This window comes from Teleopsis dalmanni, chromosome X (genome assembly GCF_002237135.1).
Source record: "Teleopsis dalmanni isolate 2A chromosome X, ASM223713v2, whole genome shotgun sequence".
Lineage (NCBI taxonomy): Eukaryota > Metazoa > Arthropoda > Insecta > Diptera > Diopsidae > Teleopsis > Teleopsis dalmanni.
In genome coordinates, this window is record NC_051848.1 from 90,440,879 (window position 1) to 90,462,445 (window position 21,567).

A 21,567-nucleotide genomic window follows, 5' to 3' on the forward strand; every position below is an offset into this window, starting at 1 on the left:
TTGATTTTTTGTTTCTTAGGTTCAATAAAATTGAACGAATGATGTATTTGTCTTCATTAAACTCGGTATTCTTCCACATCAAGAAATGTCTATAGATATAAAAACATTAGATATACGACGTTTTTGTGTGTTGATGCTTTTACCTGAAACCAATAAAAAAATTAGAATGTGAACTTATATTCGCTTAGACACCTAATGGTTGTCTGGTTGGATAGGCAAACACCAATTAATTGAAGCAGTGAAATTCTGTTATCTTGATGTGAGACACATTAGAGAAAATCTCAAAGTTCTGAATTGAGGTAGTTTAATTAAAGAATCACTAAATGTACTGTAAAGTCTAAAGACATGAAATTGCAACCCATCTATAGTAGCTTTAAATAAACTCGTTGCACTTCATAGAGTGGGCATTAAAGTTTTAGTGAGATTGAAGTATCATATCAACAAAATTAATATCTCAAAGACTATTATATGTCATTTTTAATAAATGTGTTGAATACTTAAAATTATATTGCCTCTAAGTGTCCAGAACTAAACACAGAAGTTTGGTCAAAATAGTAATAAATTGTTTAGTAAATATTATGTGTGGACCAGAACAAATTCATCCAAGGTGGTCATTAAAAGAGTAAGCATCGATTAAGGCAACTGGGAATTGCATCGCATAAGTGGCTATTTTTAGTTTCCTATATAGAAACTATATATAGTTTTCTATATTCTATATATATATATATAGAATAGTTTCCTGTAGTTTCCTGTAGTTTCCTATACTATATATACATTGTGACCGAAAGGTTTTCGGAGGTTCTCATTTAAAATTCGCGCGCTGTATATTTTTCGATATTTTAAGTTTATGTAGTTTGGCAGCACTGTCCTTAATTACTATGCCAAAAAATGAGCGCGATCTGTCGGACAGTTCGTTTACGGCAGCTGTTGAAACCAGTTCACCTCAGTAGTGCGTTGCGAAAAAAACAATGGAAAAAAATATTGAACAAAGAGTTTGCATCAAATTTTGTTTTTCGAACGAAATTTCGTGTGCAGAATCGTTGCGAATGCTACAAAAGGCTTATGGGGAATCAGTTTTATCGAAAACTCAAGTTTATGAGTGGTACAAAGCCTTTCAGGACTGTCGTACGACCGTCGAAGACATGCCGCGTTCTGGACGACCTTCGACCTCTACCACCGACGAAAACATTGAAAAGGCAAAGGAAATCGTGTTCAAAAATCCTCATGTGAGTGTTAGAGAGATAGCACGAGAGCTAGGCATCGGTCGTGAGATGGCTCGTTTGATTTTGGTGGACAATTTGTGTATGCGACGTGTCAACGCCCGGCTTGTTCCGATTCACCTCAATTTGTTCAACATTATCAACGATTTTAAGGCCAAACATTCAATAAATACCATCGAACAGCCACCGTATTCACCTGATCTTGCACCGTGTGACTTTTTCCTGTTTCCCAACCTCAAATTACCACTCAGAGGAACGCGTTTTGAATCCATAGAAGACGTAAAACAGAATTCGCAGAGGGAACTCAAAGCCATACCGGAAAGCGCCTATAAAAAATGTTTTGATGATTGGAAGAAACGTTGGCATTTGTGTTATCGCTTCTAATGGAGCATATTTTGAAGGAGATAAAATAAATATTGATGAAGATTAAGAATTTTGCGTTTTATTTATTTATGACCGGAAACTTTTCGGTCACAATGTAGTATAGTTTCCTATGTATAGTTTCCTATAAGAATCACAATTTATTTCACCTTGCTGGCATGTATACTGACTCAATGTAGTCGCTTTCAATAATATCTACTCTCAAATTAGTGGGTATAATAATACCACAAAAAGAAACAATATGTAAGCACTAATTTTCAGTAAGATGATAACCATGACGAAATATTCATTGCGGTGTATTAGCCTTAATAAATAGCACACGATAATTAAGTACGTTCCAAATTGAACATTTTAATTATTCCAAACTAAGACAGTTGGTACATATATGGACTTGAACTACTACAGTATTGCTTCGCAGGTAGTTATCTATTAAACGACTATTTTACAAATATAAGCTGAACAGACAATTCGATTATCTCGATTATCTTACAGATGTGTCTTCATGTATTTTAATCGCTTTATGTATTTTTAATTTATAATTCTCATAGCATTTGCTCTAATTTTATTATATGTATTAGGTAAACATTAGTAGAGATTAGATATAAATTAATATATAAGAGGCATTCGTCTTTGATTTCATTATCTCATAATACATCATATACATATTTTGGATGGTATAATAGCGAGCATTGGAGTGACAGTTAGATGTACTTTAATTTTTTCTTTTTTATGGCATTGGTAATTAAATATGTTTAACTTTAAAATTACTAGTTATTAAACATCTAAAACGATAAATATATAAGGACACACCAATATATTATGAAAAGTGGTAATATCAACTATGTGATATATAAGTGCCATGAAAACTGTGAATATCGGTTTAGTGTGATTTTAGTGCTTAATCATGTATCCTAAATCTGTGTCGAAATATGTTTGATTAAATATGTATGTAAAATGTAAAAGTTTGATATATATATATATATTCATTGAATTTTTATTCATAAACGCGTGATTTTTTATTGAAAAAAAAATTTTAAATTTTTTGAACGATAAAGTAAATATGTTTGGAGTTCACTGGCAAGAGGGCCCAAAACTACATTAAGCAGTGCATATCCAATGTCAGTATCTATGTGTGTGGATATCTTTGAATTTTTAAATTAAGTAAATCAAGTTTCATCTCCGTGTTCACAATATTTTGAAATTCTCAAAAACCTACACTGGGTTACAAAAATCTATTATACCTTGTGATCAAAAAAGAACTTATTCACGAGAACTGTGATTCCCGCGCTTATCCAATCGGCAAACTTTTTTATTATCACGCTGGCAACACTATTATACACATTCTGTCAAAGTTTAGCGCATATCGTACGATTTGCAACACAATTGGCGTCTATACTGCCATCTCTCTAATCAGTTCACAACGATTTTCCAACACGATCTGCTTCGCCGATTCAATTTTTTCTTCAGTAACAGAAGTTGTTGGGCGGCCAGGGATCTCATCATGGTCCAAGCTTACCTGACCGTCTTTGAACCTTTTAAACCATTCGTATACTCGTGATTGCGACACAGACAAATCACCAAAGGCCTTTTTTAGCATTTTTTAACAGTTTTGACACACTTGAATCCATTTGTAACACAAAATTTGATGCACGCACGTTGTTCAAATTTTTGACCCATTATACAAATCGCCACACCAAAATTTTTCGACTTCTTTGTATGGACGCCAAACAAAAAAAATCGTACAATATGCGTTAAACTTTGACAGAATGTGTATAATAGTATTACCAGCGTGAAAATAACAAAAATTTACCGATTGGATAAGCGCGGGAATTCAAAAATAGGTCTCTCGTTCTTTATTGATCAGAAGGTATCTCAATATTCTGTATTCTAATTCTATTATGTCTGTATTCTAAGTAATTCAAAATTCGATAAAACTGGATTACTGATTGTACCATACCTACTCAGATCTTTAATATTTATATATTCGATATTGATTTCCGCAAATGCTTCATAAGGGTCATCTCACACGATTTTAGACTCTTCCGCTGCCGAGAAAGTTTCCACTTATCCAATTTTAAGATTGTATGCTTGTGTAAGTTTTTCTTCTTTTTATACCGACGGAATATCGGGTGGCAGTGTTTACTTAAAACATCATAAGTTTTTCATATGAGGAGTTATTTTGTCTAGTTAATGGTTGATAAATTATATGACTTTAGTGTTGGCTAAATCACTTTAAGTAGCTAATAAAGAGTGAAATATATGTGTATATATCAGCACATAAATGAGGCCTCAATGTTGATTCAAAATTCTATTTAAAGGGTATATACGTGTAAGTTATATATGAGAGTCCAGCAGTAGCAGTGGTTAAGTTGAGCAGTCAAGTAAAGGTCGGTCAAGCAGTTTTATAGTGAAGCAGCAATGGCAGTAGTTGTGAAGTCAGCAGTCGGCAGTTGAAGAGTACGGTCGTGTATATTTATAATTGGCGCTTGTCTTCTACGTTTGATATATTTATTATTTTTATTATTGGAGTATATTTATGGTAAATTATATCATATTAATTATTGGAGCTTGTTTTTTAGTTGAATTTTAGTTAGTTGAATTTTGTCAGTTATTCTGTTTAATGTAGTGACGTAATATAGCAAAGAGGGGAAGTGTAAAATGAATCGAAACAGAATCTGTTTTCATATGTCTGATCATTATTCATGCATTATGGCATAACTTTATCTGAAAGCCATCCGAATAAATTTCTGACTAAATGCAATATTATCACCAAGAAAATTTCAAAACCATTTGCATTTTTATCAAAGTCATCAGAAAAACTTGTTTTAAAATTTATATTAATAAATAACAGTTGAGATCTGTTTATTGACTAAGTTCAATTTAATTCTATTATGTTGATTGATAGCATAATAACCACATCTGCGTCACATATGTAAAGTAAATGGTGTTTTGCACTAAAACATTGTTTCAAATGATTAAAGTTTGTCGAAAAGTGATGCCAAGGTATTTTGATAAGCCATTTCAATAGCTTTAATCAGTACTATTACGCTGATGGTACCGGGCTAGTGTATTTTGTAAACTGGTATAATAAAAGAGCTGGTATAATAAGAAAAGGAATGAAATCCATTCACCGAGTTCTATTTCTTTACCCTGGATTGTTTAGAACGCTTTTTCACTGACATTAATGATATAACTAATGTGAGCTTATAGATCTTTCTCAATGTCTTTTGAACGCAGCATAATGTAGCAGCAATTTTACATAGATTTGCAATAAAAGGAATGCTAATGTTAAGGACTGTATATATCTTCAAGTAAAAGTTTAAATATTTCTGTTGTGCCGCACTTTTTTCGCCGGTTTCGCTCGCCGGATTCCAGGTTCAGTCCTACAATAAATTTATTTGTTAGAAACAGTGGAAAGTTTGCGATGGTATCTAGAAGACCTAACATACGACGCAGATGGACGTTAGGTCTTGCTACAGAAATGTAGGTTTCTTTGCTGTGAAATCATTCGTAGTAGAAATGCAAATTTCTCCTGCGCCTGGTATGTTTTCTAACGAAATGTGTATTTCGTTTGTCCAGGAACGATTTAGTGATAATCGCAAACAGGAATTGTTTCCGCCTTGGAAATGGTCACTAACGAAATGTTGATTTCGTTAGTAATTAATAAGCAATAGAAATGTATATTTCTAATACTTAATTAATAAAATGGGAACAGCAATGGCAGTCTCTATTCCTGATGTTTCAGCGACCTGTCTTCTACCTCGTTACCTTGTTAATTGATTTGCTTCTTTTTTTTTTGCAGTAGGTGGAAAGTATAAAGCCACAATATGAGACATGAACCCTCTAAAACCACCTCTTAGGAATTGATTTGCTAGCATTTTTTTCTCGCCTTTTATACCGGAGAACTGTAATGTATTCTGGTCTTTTGTTTTTGTAGCTGGAACATTGAAAACTTTGTTGTTGTTCTGTTGTTATTTATTGTATTAAATTTAGTAGTGGTTTTTGATAATTGTTTTATTACTTTTGTTATTGTTTTATTATTATTTTATGTTGTGGCGTAAAATTTTATAAACACAAATTTTGTGTTGCAATGTTAATACCCGTTTTCTCAATCTGTTCCATTCTACAATCTGCAAAGAAGATCAATCAGTAATATTAGGATTCATTGGCTGGAGCAATGAATGCCATACCAATTAAAAGAAATATTACCATTGCAGAAACTTAATTTTTAATTGCAGAAACTATAAATGTCTAAATGTGCCAGAAACATTCAGTGAGTTAAACTTTATATTCTGCGTTCTTTTAAATACCATAAATTGGCTTTCCTTAAAGCCATTAAATTTTGTAAGAACTTCTTCATGTACTAACTGAGTCATTCGGAAGGATTGCGCACTTGCATTCCGAGCACTGCAAGTAGTGCCTACGCGGCCATTATTTCGTACGTTAATATGCCGTAACGAAATTATACTCATAAACTTTGCTCGAACTCTAAAAGTTGAATGCAATCTGCTGATTAATCTGAAGTGAATGTACAAGTTTTTGCCATAAATCTGTTACTTCTCTAGACACACGCAAAAAAATCAAATGCTGAGCAAACAAAAATTTTAAAATCGACTCAACGTTAATTTTGACCCATTTTCCAGAAGTAAAGTGGAGAGCTAAAGGCGCACTGTTTAAAAATGCATTCCGACATTAAATGTGAAAATTATCTGCTCAGTAAAAAGCATTTATCATGCAAGAAAAGGAATCCTTTTTCAACATTCGTATGTATGCATATTGTATGCAAACGCCTCAACGGATTACGAGCTGTACTCAGAGCGTGGTGCGCGGTGCGAGGTGCAGGGCAGGCGACAAAAGGATTAAAAAGTTAAATGAAATGGTAAAATCTTGGTATTAACTGAAAGAGCACAATTTCGTCTTTGTGGTAGTTGAAGTGTGCGTCAACCACAAAGCACCCAGTATGCGATAATAAGACCACATTGGACTGACAAAATGTGACCCACAAACAAATTACAAATTACATTTAACAACGCAACGTTATGAGTTCGCATTCGAATGTATAAAACGCTGGGAAGGCTTCATGCCAGGGCGCTAAAATCACTTAATCATGGCAGCTGTGACATAAGTGAGCAACTGCAATGCCAGTGCACGTGTGTGCACGTGTATATTTCACTTCGTCCTGGTCCTGGTATAAGTGCGCATAGTAGTAGCTCGGACGGAAGTGTTTGCACATTTTTTCCTTTGTTCCAGGATCTGCGGATATGGTTTTAAATAAATCTACTCAAGTACTCAAGTACTAAATCTCGCACAAGCACACTCGCTTATGCATTTCACACATGTATAAAAATACATTAGCGTTAGAACAAAGCACAGAGACAATTAATAGCTTGGCACTCGGTCTAGTCGTGGTTTCATTGCTGCTATTACTGCTGCTTTGACTGCAATAAATCGCCAAATTGCTTTTGCTACCAGAAATGCAAAGCCCCCGAAACATAAAACCGAACAAAAAATAATTGCAAAAATATTACAACTAAAATTACAAAGGACAATACTCTTTGCGCTTTGTTTATTTAAATGCCACAAAAATGGCCACAAACGACTACAAAATGGTAAATACAAAAACGGAAGACACAAACTCATTTCCTGTCCTGCCCAGGCGTTGGCCAATGCCAAACGCCAAAAATGGCGTTTACCCATTTGGGTCGTACGTGCTTTGATCTCGTAGTTTGTAGCTTTAGCGTTGCAGTTGCACTTGCCGGGTCCGCTCCGCAGCTGCAAATTTGATTCATTAACAAATGCATATTAGCAAATTTACTCAGCTAATTAAAAACATGTTAAATACACAAATTAGTGTTCTTTGTGTTTATAATATTATGAATTTTTTTTATCTGAAATTGGTTATATCTTCGTAATTATTTTTCGCTTAACTAACAGAGAAGCAGCAATTACAGATCATACCTTCACATTGGTCAAAAATCACACTTACGTAAACGTTACTTAGGCTTTTCAAAATCCGAAAAAGTAAACTAGGATGAACTCTTTTCCTCACTGAACATTTTGCTGAGTAAATATTCCAGCACAATATTTCCTTCTGAGTATCATTACACGCTTCTGGTCTATTAAGGAGCGAATGGCTGGAATGGAAGACATTAGGAAAACTACCATGGAAAAACTCAACGTTATTCAGACATCTCTATGCAAGTTGGTCGTGTTCTTTTCAAAACAAAATTCAGCTCTATAATTAAGGTGACCCATTAACATGTCAGTCTTGTGGTAGGTTTCCTCACGGGTCATTGCCCATTGGGGGTACATACTGAAAAATTGTGTCTCCCATCTAATCATTCCTGTCGCAGTTGCAGAGACGACAATGAAAGTGCCTAGCACCTATTTTCTTTCTGTCCAGCGCAGGTGTGGTGCCAATTAACTATTGCAGAGACATCCTTTTTTGAGAAACTTCGTCAACTCCAGCATTTCGCGTTAAACAGCATTATAAGCTTTGAAAAAGGTTCAAAATGGGTTTTGAACTACCTTTGAGTTGCTTATATAGTAACACATTGAACCAATAGATCGGGATGAAGTTACCACTTCAACCATTATCATGTAAAGTTATAATATGTATAATGTTCTTTTTTACGGGTCATCAATAATTCATGATGTGAAGTAGGTGTGTGCCAAAAAGAATTAGTAAGACCGTTTCTTACATTGGGTGATTTTCAATGCTTGAATTTTCAGTTGGCAACACTGCTTCTTGTGACATATATTTTGATGATTGAGAACTAACATGCATTGAGCTAACATGTGGTGAACCATTGACCACAATATTTCTCATTTCTCCCGACACAATCAAGTCGTTCATTAATATAGTATATAATGGGTAGATAATAGTTCTGTGTAATATTCCTGTGAACTGTACTCCACAGTAATCTGATCTCATTTAGTTTCACATACTATTTTATACAGAGACATGTGTTTCTTCTCTATATCATCATCACCTTGTCATTGAAGAAGTCGGTGAAACTCAAAGCATTAAAATATTTTATTTTCAGTATTAATAGAATAATAACTGATATAAGGATTCAGCTGGGGCCAATATGTGCCAATTTATATTCATATATTATCTTTTATTTTTAGCAGTACTTATTTTCAGGATATTTATGTATTTTGTGTCGTTTTAAAAACAATAACTGACAAAGCTACAAAGTAACAATTCGCAATATCATCACAAATCATTTAATAATGACAGAGTATACTAAATTTGCTGTCTAAGTGGATAATGTGCCCGCACTAAGAGATAAATGACTTGAAGACATCTTAGATATAGCGGATTTGATGCCTTTCTAGGCTAAAGTAACAAATTTTCCTACCATTCGACTTTGATATACTTCGTTCATGTTTATTTGGAACACTTGGTTGATTTCATTCAATTTTAGTGAATTCTTTTAAACTGAAATTTCAATTTTTTTCACTTATACTGATTACTTTACTTCGATATCATCGCAAATACATGTTTGTATTTATTTTCACTTATAAAAAACAACAAAAAACGGGAAGTGAAATGATTGCTTTTGGGCTCATACACTTCACACGAAATCTTTTATAATTCAGCTATGTGTAAACCCATTTTAAACAAATATTTTTCTACTTCCTAAAAATCGTTTAACATGAAAACTCATTAAAAATAGCCCTTTTGTGTGCCATTCGTTATTCTCGTTCTGCATTTCTAATTAGTAATATTTCCGACAAATGTTCAGCACGCGCCCACCGTCCAAAGCACCTCAGAGTTGCTGTTTTTATCATTCCGAAATGAACGCAGTAACACGTACAAATTTTGAATAAAATGCCAAAAATAAAAAATTTCGAAAAAGTACTTTCTGCTCTACACGATTTGTTGCGTTGCCTTCGGTCGTTTCTACTTACACAATTTACTACTGGCGGCAGCAGTGAGGCTGAAATGGCTACACCAATCAGTGGTCCTGCATAACCTTGCAGCAATGCCACGGCAACACCTGTGCCCGATGTAAGTGCCCAAAGTACGCCCATCCAAAGCGCCCGTATATTGCCTCTGAAACGATACAATGAAACAAGTTGAAAAAAATTTTACTTAAAACGCTTTATTATAATTAAAAAGAAAAATTAAAAAATTTTTCAAATGCCACAACAGCTGCAAATTTTTCTTCTTTTTCTTCCTCTCTCATTTTCACTAGATTTGATTTGTACCATTTTCAATACATTATTATAAAAAAACGCTAGGCTTTCGACCGACCCACACACACCGCCCTACTTGCAATGTATAGCCGACAGAGTAACAGTTGAGGAATTTGGTTTTTACGTACGCAAATGACAAATGTTGCCATATTTGCTTCGCCAAAACGAAGGGAGAGAACGGGCGAGTTTCCTTAAATTTGTTCACTACTCGTCCCTAGTTCTATCTCATTATTACATGTAACAACACTGTTAACCCGTGGCAAGCACTTCCGCTCTAGCTCAGAATCATGCCACGTTAAGATAAATGGCAGCGGTTTCCATTGTTGACATAATAAGCAGTCTAGAGTTTTCTGCCTCATGCCCCATCTTTTTTTGGCAACTTCCGGTTTGTTGTTTTTGTGTTCCCTGTCACGCTTATCATTTTTTTAACACCTGCGTGTGAGCGACGCTTTGTGGTAGCCGTGTTTTTACATTTCCTGCTCATTTTTCATTGCATTCTTTTGGGCGCGCGCTTAAATCTTTGTCAAGTGTCAGGCTTTATTATCACTTCCACCGCAAAAGCGGTTGTCAGTGTGAACACTGCTTCATTATTTAAAAATTTCCAACTTTCATGTTTTTGTTTTAAGGGTTTAAGGTTAAGGGTTTCTTTGTATTTATTTCACTTAATACGGACACTTACATCTTTTCCAAGTATAGTTGACAAAGCTTCAAAACGTCCTTATAAGACATTTCATCACATACAAATTCTCATTGTGTCTTTCCGTTTAGAAAAGTCAAGCATTTAATGTTGTCGGTAACCAAAAGTCAAAAAGTTGATGTGATTTTTGAGAAATGATAAAACAATCAATTTCCTCAAGAAAATTGCCTTTTAATAATTCTAAAATAAGTGGATTTATAATATTTTCTGAGTATTTTATGAGATTTTAAAGCACTGAAAATCATAATGTGTTTGACAAAAACCACAGAATGAAACTTCTAAATTACTAATGAGATACTAATATCTTTCTACATATGCACAGTGACACTCTTCTATACATAAGCATACTGATTTACTCATTTAAGAATTAGTTTTCATCTTATGTTTTTCCATGTAATCAAGCTAAGACAAAAGTTAAAAAATATCTTAAAACTGCCTAATATATTCATACTAATATGTAATAATTATTGTTCTTCATATGTCGTCATATGTAATGAAGTCAAGACAAAGGTTTGAAAATAAGTTTTAAGCTCTCTTCTGTAAAAATATATATATTAAACTACTAATATTAGTTTAATTGCCCCTTTTACATCTGTGGTAACAATACTAACAACATAGCAACCCTTCCAAATAGCTGGTTGTCATTTTCGCAAAACTGATATCATGGCAACTCTAAGAGAATAAAAGAAAAACGTCATCCAGTTCACGGGATGTATATGTATTTTAAATAAAGTAGTTAAACGAAGCAACTAAACATCCATGCACGTTGTTGAGACCAAAGACTAAGTAACCAGAGTTAATAATTATTTACACTGTTTTATTGAGCAGTATACGCTGATTAGAGATCTTTAAATATCAATCCATGGTTCCTAAATGGCTAATTACTATTGTGATTATCCTTCCACTGTACCTAAATTGATAAATATGCAGTCAAATGTGTTTTAGAGCATTTAACCTATAGTGACTCCCATTGAAAATATGTCTAAAACTTTAAGCCACCATTGAACTTAAATTTTCACAACTGTGCTAAGCAATTACAAATGTTTAAAAATTGCAATAATGTTAATAAAATTCAAAGTGACTTATATTTAAATTTATTATAATTTTTAATGAAATCATTAACTTCCAAATCATTTTCAAATAGTTATCTCTATACTACATAATCTGTGTTCCAAAGTAAACATACACGCAGCAAAGTTTTTCCTACAAATCGGAACCATGATATAAAAGAATTTGAAATAAATGCTTTAGATTGTCATCCTGTGAATATTCTCGGATGTTGTTATAAACCATTCTGGTTATTTCTGCAGAGTTCTCTAACTCTCGTAATAGAACTCAGACCAAAGTATCTACTTGGACTATATCAACACTTAGTCACATCAAATACAAACTGTATAAGGAATCCTTAAAGAGATTAAGATAACTGAAATAGCTTATTCGTGTTAACAACAAATTTGTTAACAAGGTTCTCAGCCAAGGTTCCCACTTGAGTTCAGATTATCTTTTTTATTCTCATCTTTTGAAACTGAAATCAAGAAAAGCTAATTTCAGATTCTGTAAAATGAAGTCTGAAGCTTCTAGTCAATTCATCTTGTTGTGCCCTGAGATTGACAGGAAATAAGTTTATGGCCTTCATTAAAGAATATGAGATTTAGGACTTTAAACTAGAAATTACTTTTAGGTCAGTTTACTGTTTAAGAAGTGGTCAATTTCTGTTTTTAGAAAAACCTCTTATGAATAAGATAACGTGATTTGGTTATGTGAATTACTAAATTTTTTAGATTTGTCAATAGCCGTAAATTGTTTAGGTTGATTTAGGAGACTGTATATGGAGATAGCATAAAACACCGTAAGACACAAAAATAATAAGTCGTAGAAAACCACTGTCCATTTCAAAATAATTTTGCTTTTCTTTTATTGGCAAATGTATTGCACGGTACGATAAACATTGACCATACCAGCGTATGTGACCTCACTGCAAGTACGAAACCTATGACTTTGTCTATTAAAAAAAATGCCTATCAAGAGTCATTTTATCAAGAGTCATTTTTGTTAAAAGTCGTTTCCAATATAATCGTTGTATATAAGGAAAAATGTCACTTATGCGTATATATATTTTCTTCTCATTGTTTAAGTAGAGACTAAAATTAACTGCCCTTACTACCATAACATTTGCTTTCTATATAAAATAGTATTTAGTAAATATTCTCCAATTCAAAGCACAGTTTCGCTGATACGATATATCGGTCTACAACGAGCTAGCAGCGAGACCGGCGAGTTTAGGTTTTCAATGTTTTAGCTTTGACATGGTATGATTCTTTGCATATATTTTCTCTTTCATATATTGAAATTTATTAGTAATACCTATATTTCCGGCTAATATAAAACACCGGTCTCGTTCCACGATTCGAAACAAACTGAATTTATTATATTTAAGTATACACACTAAGAGAGTGTGAGAGATTTTATACATGCCTACATATCAATTAGAACCATCACTTGATTTCAATTTGTGATTTTTGCACTATATGCAGAAGTACTTTTTTATCTAAAAATTTTCAACTTGGAATAGAAAAACTGCAATAGATTATTTGGTTAATTTCGAAAATATTTGTGTTTAATACCATGTTTCCATTTTTCTTATTAACAGAGTTTTGCGAATGATGATAATTTATTATACGAAGAACTTTCATATAAATGAGTTCATTATAAATAAATCAACCAGTTTGCGGCGAAAAGTGTCGAATGCAACATTTTAAAGTTCCCACATAGAAAATTAACTCAAAATTTGAAATATTTGGCATATGTTTTATATCTAAAATGTAAACAAACAAGCTACTACATATGCTTAATTCAGCTTATGCCAATGGAAACAACCAAATCTTAGTTTCATTAACATAACTAGCTTTTTGCTGCAGTGGAAATTGTATAATACTACTAAACACTACTATTTGCAAGCTATAAATTGCACAAAGCCAGACTCTGAGAAGACTTTTCAAAGTACCATGGTACATTAGCACGAATGGCAGTCTCAGGGACTTCTCTGAGGTCAATTATTGCTTAGTCTGATGAAGTGATACACAATAATCTAGTCAAGGTGTAAAGAGGAGTTTTGAAAATACCTCGAGTTAAGAAAGAGTAAAAGTGTTTAAGTGCACTGACTTAAATAGCTTCAACATAAACTGCTTAACATATATAATATACTTAAATTCCTTGTATTGTATTCCAAGATATATGTATAACTGTATGACAAAGTATTAAAAAAGCAATTGAAGTTTTGGTTTTATAAATATATATTTCACAAAATACACTGAGATCTAGTTTAAACGCAACAAGATCTGGTCTTCCATAAAAAAGACTATATCACAACCAATTTTGTTATTCACTATCAAAATTATAGACCAACTTACAATTTTGCGTACATAAGTACTTGCATTTCAAATTGTTTTCGGGTATAGACGGAGAATGTTTTTCATTCCAAACGGATTTTCAAACTCAACACCTTCTTCTGCAAAAAAATCGTATGGTATGAATAAGTTAATGAGATACAGCTGCGAATAACTTTCCTCAATTCCTACAACCGGCAAAATTGGCAATGCCGCGAATTTTTGCGCATTAAGACGATCTAACTGGAAACACGGTGGTGGATCTACAACTAAAACGTCACGTTGGGTATTGTATATCCAATTAATTACTTCGTCCGGTAGGATAACATCACTTACTACACTAGTGCACAAAATGATTAGATTTGGTGTAAGTAACTTATTAACGGAATCAACTACTCTATTCCCGGTTCTTTTAAAATACTCTATGCTACTTTGGCGTTTAATAGATGAATTTACATCAAAGCCCGAACTTAATTCATCATGTTTGTATAGACAAACTGTAAAAGAATGTCCATTAAGCAATAGACCAGTCATTAGGCCCACTTCTATGGCACCTTCACATATAATAACAACATCCACATTGGTGTCGAAATTTTCTTCATCTGATACATGACAGACATGCTTCAGCAATGAAATTGCTAGGTCACAAATTCCACGCGCCAAAAACGCGTTCGTTTCTTTAGCGACTAAACCGGTTCTAGCGGCAGTTAGACGAATTTTTTCACGTAGATCCACTGAAACGGATGGTATGACACATCCGTTAAAAGTTTTAAATATTATATGAGAATGTTCGGTATTGATTGCATCATCATCTGTGTTATTGCCCGCGACATTTTGTGCACGATTCAAGGTGCTTTGGTGCTTATATTTGGAGATATGAGGTCCACCTCTAATAAAACTATTCTGGGCATATTGCCTGTTAGACTTGCTCGTCAAACTCGAAACTCCATTCTCCAGAGGTGGCGTTTGACGACTCATTTGACGGTTGCCGAGGTGAAATGTTATGGTCTTGCTAATCGCGCCAGTGCTACTCTGCATGGGTTTGTTCTCAGAATATACTCTTTGTATACCTGGCAATTTTGGCAAAGATTTGTTGTTTGAATTTGCAAGCTTTGAAACAATGGGCTTTGTTAGCAAACTGCTTTTATTTTGCGGTTGAGCTGGCTTAAACGCAATATTACGACTGTTTTTATTTATAGGAAAGTTCCTTGAGTTGACTTGTTGATTGTAATTATTTACTTGTTGGGGTTGGGAAAGATTAGAAGTATTTCTGTTAGAATACTGATACATTGTTTCCTTATTATCTTCAGGAGATTGCTGTTGAGTATTTTCATTTAACACGTTACAGTCTTGCCAACATGCTTGTTCATTAGGTGTAGCGGTTTCATCAGAGTCGTAACCCCCGAATGCACCTTGTGTAACTAAACCCTCAGTCGCTATCCCGCACGATTCCATTACATCAGAGTCATACCCGGACAATGACGCAGCATCTGGCAATTCAGTTCGGCGCATTGCTGCTGCAATCTTATTAGAGGTTGACATATCCTTAGGCGGCCCGTTTCCATTGTAGTTTTTTCCATAACTTTCTTTAGCATCGATATTACCATTTTCCGGAGCACTATAATTGCCATTGTTTCTTTTCGGTGCGTCAGATACCCAATTCTTTACTCTGTCACATCTAAGTACATTAAATGAATTGAACCTACGTTCGGGTTTGTGATAAGAAGATTTTTCAGATTTTCCTATATCTAATATACTATTATGGCTATTTTCAAACTCGTTCGAGAGCCACGGAGGATGAATAAACTCCTTTCCAGTTTTTTGGACAACTTTATCAGCAGCTGCTTCTATTTCGGTTGGCTTGTTCTGCTTTAACTTAGAAGGCTTTGTAGGTGCAGAAGATGGTAAGTTATCGGGTTTTGGCACAACTGAGCTGGGCAAATTTGGTTTACTCGTATGTTGCACCCAACCTTTTCTTAGATTTTCACTTGTTTCACTATTTTGGCCACCGTTAACTTCTTTCTTAACATTCACTTCCGGAATATAGTCAATGTTTTCGAACCTATTGATAAAGTAAAATTAAGTAATAATTAAATGAAAATAATTGTGACTAGAATTCATTTTACAATAATGAGACCATTCCACTGCACGGCATAGAGTTTCGAGTGGCATGAATCAAAATAAGTTTATCAAACTCCACTTCATTAAGAGTGCCTTCGTAGGTTGAGCCATCTTTCACGTGCACCTTCAATTTTTGTCCAATATGTTCCAATTCCAAATTATTAGGCCATATTCTGGGCAGCATATTTCAATAGCTTATATGTCCGTAGGTAGGAATTCACCACAAATTAATTGCATACATACGATTTTTAGGTTAAAGTCTTTAAAGAAATTTTCTCACTGGTTTGAAAAGATGAAAATTAATGAAATTCAATAGTTGTTTACAATATGTCTTACGATTTTTTGATCCCTTGTAGAAAATCGTAGAACTGTGATTGTGCAATGAAAAATACAATACTTCCTTGCAACTTTTAATCGCAACAGATTAATCAAATTGCACGTTTTATATTATATTATATAATACCAACTCAATTTTTGAAACTATTTTTATAAAAAATATTCCTTCCTGACAACATTTTTCAAAGCTTTGTCAGAAAATACTATGTTAATATTTAAAATTTTTTTTTAATATTTCAAATGCTGCAAAATACAAAAGATTGAAAAATATTTGAACTGATATATAAATCGGAAATATTTCGGTGACAAACATTGTTTCTTTATTCATTGCGTATCATCATCTCATCCAGGGCTGTCCAGAGCAGATGCAATAGCAGGTCAATAAAAATCACTATACCAATTGGAGGGTCGCAGAAACGAATACATATGTTGGTAATTGTTTTTGACAAAAATAAAATACGATTATAATGTTGAATTTAGATTTATAAATTTTTCAATTTAAATTCATTTATTTGGTATAGCATAAAAATAAAATAATGTGGTTTTACCAGCACACCAAAAGTTAATTTGCGTAATTGTGGTTGATTAAAAACATGTCACGAGCCGCACAAACCTTAGTATGCAGCCCGCGGGCCGTACTTTGAACAGCCCTGATCTAAACAATATGGTCATCAACCGATGCACTACGATCTCCGAAGATACCAGTGATAACTTAGAGTAGCAATACCCAATTATATGAATACGTGTAGTGCTTATACACCCTACGACGAAAAATTGAAGTGTTTACTTCATTCTTATAACTACTCTAACATATTTTTTTTTTATCTATTTTCATGTCTTTTTGTTTTTACGTTGTTTGAAATACTACGACGGACCTTAATTGGTCCTGGTAATTTCACAATCTTACGACGGCTATCTTATGAAGGCGCAAGTACAGACATTTGTTACTCAGCTGCACTGTTTTATTCGAAATTTCTCTCATTCTCAATAGTTTTACTTAAGTGAGAGCAACAACAATTTCACATTTGACGTGACCATGACTATCTGCATAACATGCCACTTAGTCTAAGGAGTTTCATATTTCAAGCTTATTTTTGTTATGTTTTTAGAACAAAGTTAGTAAAGTGGAAAGGATTTAAAAAACACAATAGTGTTGGTTAATTTGCTAATCACAATTCAAAGGACTAAAATGGTAGTTGCATATGTATGAATGTAAAGCTCGAAGATTTTTTATCTTCATCTTATTTCATTTTAACAAATATAAGGAGCTCAATCTTTATATGATAATGGAATAAACAATAACAAACACGAAATATTCACTCATGCTCTGTGGTTTACGTGGTATGTAGGTATCCCAGTCATACTTGGGGTAGAGTACGACTGAGTTCACATTAGACTATTGTCAGACGCCACAACTCTTTGCTACATCAGGGCCACTATTTTCCCAAAATCTAACTCAGAGCAATATTAAGAAAATTCGGTTACAATTTTTTATAGACTTTAAAATGTTCGCATCTAAATCCAATACCTGTCTGGAATAAAAACATTCGATTGGCGATCCCGACTATTTGAGAAAACATTGGTGTCAAATCTGCAGCTCTTTCCCAATAAACATTGAAGAATTTATTTGCATTAGTGTGGCTTTAAGCTAAAACACTCACTCTGACAAAAATGCTAATGCTATTGTGAACAACTTACAACTGCTTGCTGATGAGATGATGGATTACTTTCGAAGGTAAATGATTACACTAAATACTGAAAACTCGAAGAAAGGCGAAGAAATCAAATTTCAAGAAAAAATAAAGATCCATAGTGTGGAGATGACATGGAAGGACAACATAAAATACTTAAGTCTTGCTTTTCACAGAGGATATAATTGGTTCATATTAGTTATCTTAAAGTGTAAGTTAAGTCATTCCGTCAGTCGTAAAACGAGTCTGTGACACTGCATTCAACTTCAAATGCTGAATTTCTGGAATTTAATAATTAATTTTCATATCAGTCTCATATCATTCTTTCATTTAAATGAAATTCTTTAAACTAAATTGAAACCGAATTGGGTTGCAGGAAATACTTGCAATTTTTCTCTAATTTTATTAAAAATTTCAAATCCAATTTTAATAACTAATAAAATGGAAAGAGGATATTTTAGTATTGAAAGTGCTTTATATGAAGTTAAATACGTAAAATATCTGTCTTCCTTCGTTTTTCTCTTCACCTACAACAACTGTTGATTCAGAGACAATAAGTGAGGACCTAAAAACTTTCTATTGGGATTGAAAACATGGATATGATTTAACCTTTGTTTTATCACCGGCTCTTTAAACACCTCTAGAATGTCAGTGTTGTCGGATCTGTATATAAACTTCCGTGGCATATTGTGTGTACATGTTAATGCTCAATAAACTATTTTAAATATGAAAGTAAAGGGACTTTTTGAATCCTAACATGATATTGTATACATAGGTATAAATAAAACACAATAGTTGTACATAATGCTAACATGTATGTGTATCATATATTAAATGATCCTGCATATCTGCGCAAATTGATATAAGCCATTCAGTAATAAGTATTCCAAACGTAATAAAAATTTTATCAGTTTTTTTAATATTTTGCTTAAACAAAGTTTCAAATCTACTAGGTGGATTGATGAGTACCTGATATAAGTAAAAAATGCATTTTTTTGGAAAATTATATATTATGCTTGAATATAGTCTTCTTTTACTACGACACACCGAGTCATACTACCTTTTAACATGTGGATACTTTTTAAATAATACGATTTATCATATCTTCCAAAATATACCTCAGTAGGGTATCATTAAGGTATATGAGAAATTTTTTTTCCGAAAAGTCGGTTGACGGCACCCCCAGATTTGTTCATTTAATTAAAAAAAAAATAATCTGTGTAAATTTTAGTTCAATTGGATAAGTGGAAATGGCGCCCCACGGGTCCTAAAGATTGGAAAATAACCATTTTTTCCATAAAATTCATATTTGATTGTTTATATCTCCGACATATTTAATTTCACATAAAAACTGTCTTGCCAAGAGTTATAGATCTATTAAAAGTGAACAATTCATTCATACGAAATTTTTTTGTATTTCTAATAATTATTGAATAGAAGAAAGAATGAGCTGAAAACACCCGATTGCTGGGTTTGTAAGTGTTATGACAGTGATTGTCCGCTTCAGCTTTACAAAAATTGCTATAGTTTCATTTTTTTTAATACCCGTAAAAAGGTTTCTGGTTTTCTCCAACGTAATTTTTATTATTTTATTTAAAGTTGCTGGAACAAAGTATCTCTATTAGAATTTGGAAAATGACAGCGGCAATGCTTAACAATTTTTAATGTGTATTGTTTTTGATTCTCATTTTTTGTTGAAATTGAATTATATCCCAGCATTAATTTCATTCCTCAGTCTGCCGTATTGTTTACTACCTTTTATCTTAAAAACGTTTTTTTAGCTTAAATAAAACTAAGGTCTTCATGCCATTTCATGGGGCATGTTTCCAAGAAGTCATCGCACAACTTGAAACGATTAAAAATGTTTTTAGTATGTTTGTTTGTTTAGTATTGTTTACAAACAATTCCATTCTCTTTTCGATGATTTCAGTTATTTTTGCAGAGTCTATTGATTATCTGTTTACTTCCATGTCATCACTTTCTATATTCAAATTTGAAACCATCTTTGCCTCTATCTCTGGTGATATATTGGAATCGAAAAATGCCCATATGCCCAATCCCAACAAGCTCTAATCTCTTAAATACCAATGATGATTACATAATTTCTGCAATATCTCCATCAATAAATAAAATTATTTTTAATGCATAGATGGCTTTTGCGATCCATCTTGCGTGATGAACAGCTTCAGGAGATCGAATGCTTATGCTGCAGTTTGACTTTTCTCCAAAAATTGTGAATAGAAGTTCCAGAAGTTCCCTATAGTCATCTCTTGGTTAGTTATCCTTACGAATCTTATTAAGGAAACTTGTAATTCGTAGCACATCATCTGCGTTCAACAATTTTCTTACTTTTTCATTTTCTAAGCCCACTGTAAACTTATCAACGTTGTTGAAAAGGTTCGACATTTGGGCTTTCAGACTTGGAAATCTTAGCATGGAAATTACTTTTAAGAATAATTTCATAAATGTAATGTCTGGAAGCTAAATATGAAAGATCTTTTTCTAAATGTTTTTCAATAACTTAGCAAGTTCCGTTAAAAGGACAAGTCTTTACAGCTATCGTATCAACAAGTAAAGCTTGCACGTGATCCTGCAAACCCCATCCAAAAATTGATTTACAAATAACAGATGCCTGTGCTCTTCCGGTACCATTTTCATTTTTCAATGCAGGTACTTCAAGTAATAAGCTCAACAGACCCACTTGAGATTGTAATAGGTAGGCGGTCCACATTTTGTTTTCCTTCTAAAGGTGGCAGTAATTTTCCATCCCAATGCAAACAAACTGCATCTAGCTCAGAAAATTTGTATGAATGAATTGTTCATTTTTAATGGATCTATAACTCTTGGAAAGACAATTTTTATTTAAAATTAAATATGTCGGAGATATAATCAATTAAATATGAATTTAATAGGTTATCTTCCAATCTTTGGGGCTCTTGGGGCACTATTTTCACTTATCAAATTAAACTAAAATTTTTTTTTTTAGTAAAATGAACCGATCTGGTAGTGCCGTGGAAAATTCTCCGATTTTCGAAAATTTATGAAACCCTTATACCTTAGTTTACCATTCCATTTCATCATTTGATGCAAATCTCTTTCCCTGGAGTAATCTTTCCAAATTTGGAAACAGGTAATAGTCACAGAGAGCCACATATGGAGAACACGATAGGAATTTCTTTCTTCGATAAATGTGGTCGTTTTTAATTGGTTTGCTTATTTAATAGTAATCTGATGTTATTGTTTCTCCTTTTTCCAAGTAGTCTGTGAAAATTATTTCACATGAATCCCAAAATACGGAAGTCAACGATTTGAATAACGAAGTCGTTGTCATTCTTGGTCAGTTGTGAGTAAAGGCGGGACCCATCTTGTCGAAAGCTTTTTCATACTTATTTGTTCATGTAAAATATTTAATACACGTTCATATGATATGCTTCTCATCACTGCTATCTATTAACTCACGCATTTTAATCTTTGAATCATTAAATACAATATCGTGGATTTTTTAATGCTTTTTTTTGCAATTGTGACCT

General features: G+C 33.2%; 2 protein-coding genes across 2 annotated transcripts in view; both read right to left on the reverse strand.

Annotated features, from left to right (window-relative positions):
• The window catches only part of LOC119689640, a 96,174-nt gene that overhangs the window by 24,336 nt on the left and 50,271 nt on the right, over positions 1 to 21,567 (reverse strand). The window contains exon 9 of the mRNA XM_038104512.1: positions 9,519 to 9,663. Within this exon, the coding sequence (XP_037960440.1) occupies positions 9,519 to 9,663 (145 nt within the window). The remainder of the gene's footprint in view (positions 1 to 9,518; positions 9,664 to 21,567) is intronic.
• Positions 13,786 to 16,497, reverse strand: LOC119689639. Its single transcript, XM_038104511.1, has 3 exons — positions 16,347 to 16,497; positions 16,016 to 16,289; positions 13,786 to 15,951 (listed from the first exon to the last, which is right to left on the reverse strand). Exons 2-3 carry the CDS (start codon positions 16,192 to 16,194, stop codon positions 13,941 to 13,943), a joined length of 2,190 nt encoding a protein of 729 aa, XP_037960439.1. The 5' UTR covers positions 16,195 to 16,289; positions 16,347 to 16,497; the 3' UTR covers positions 13,786 to 13,940.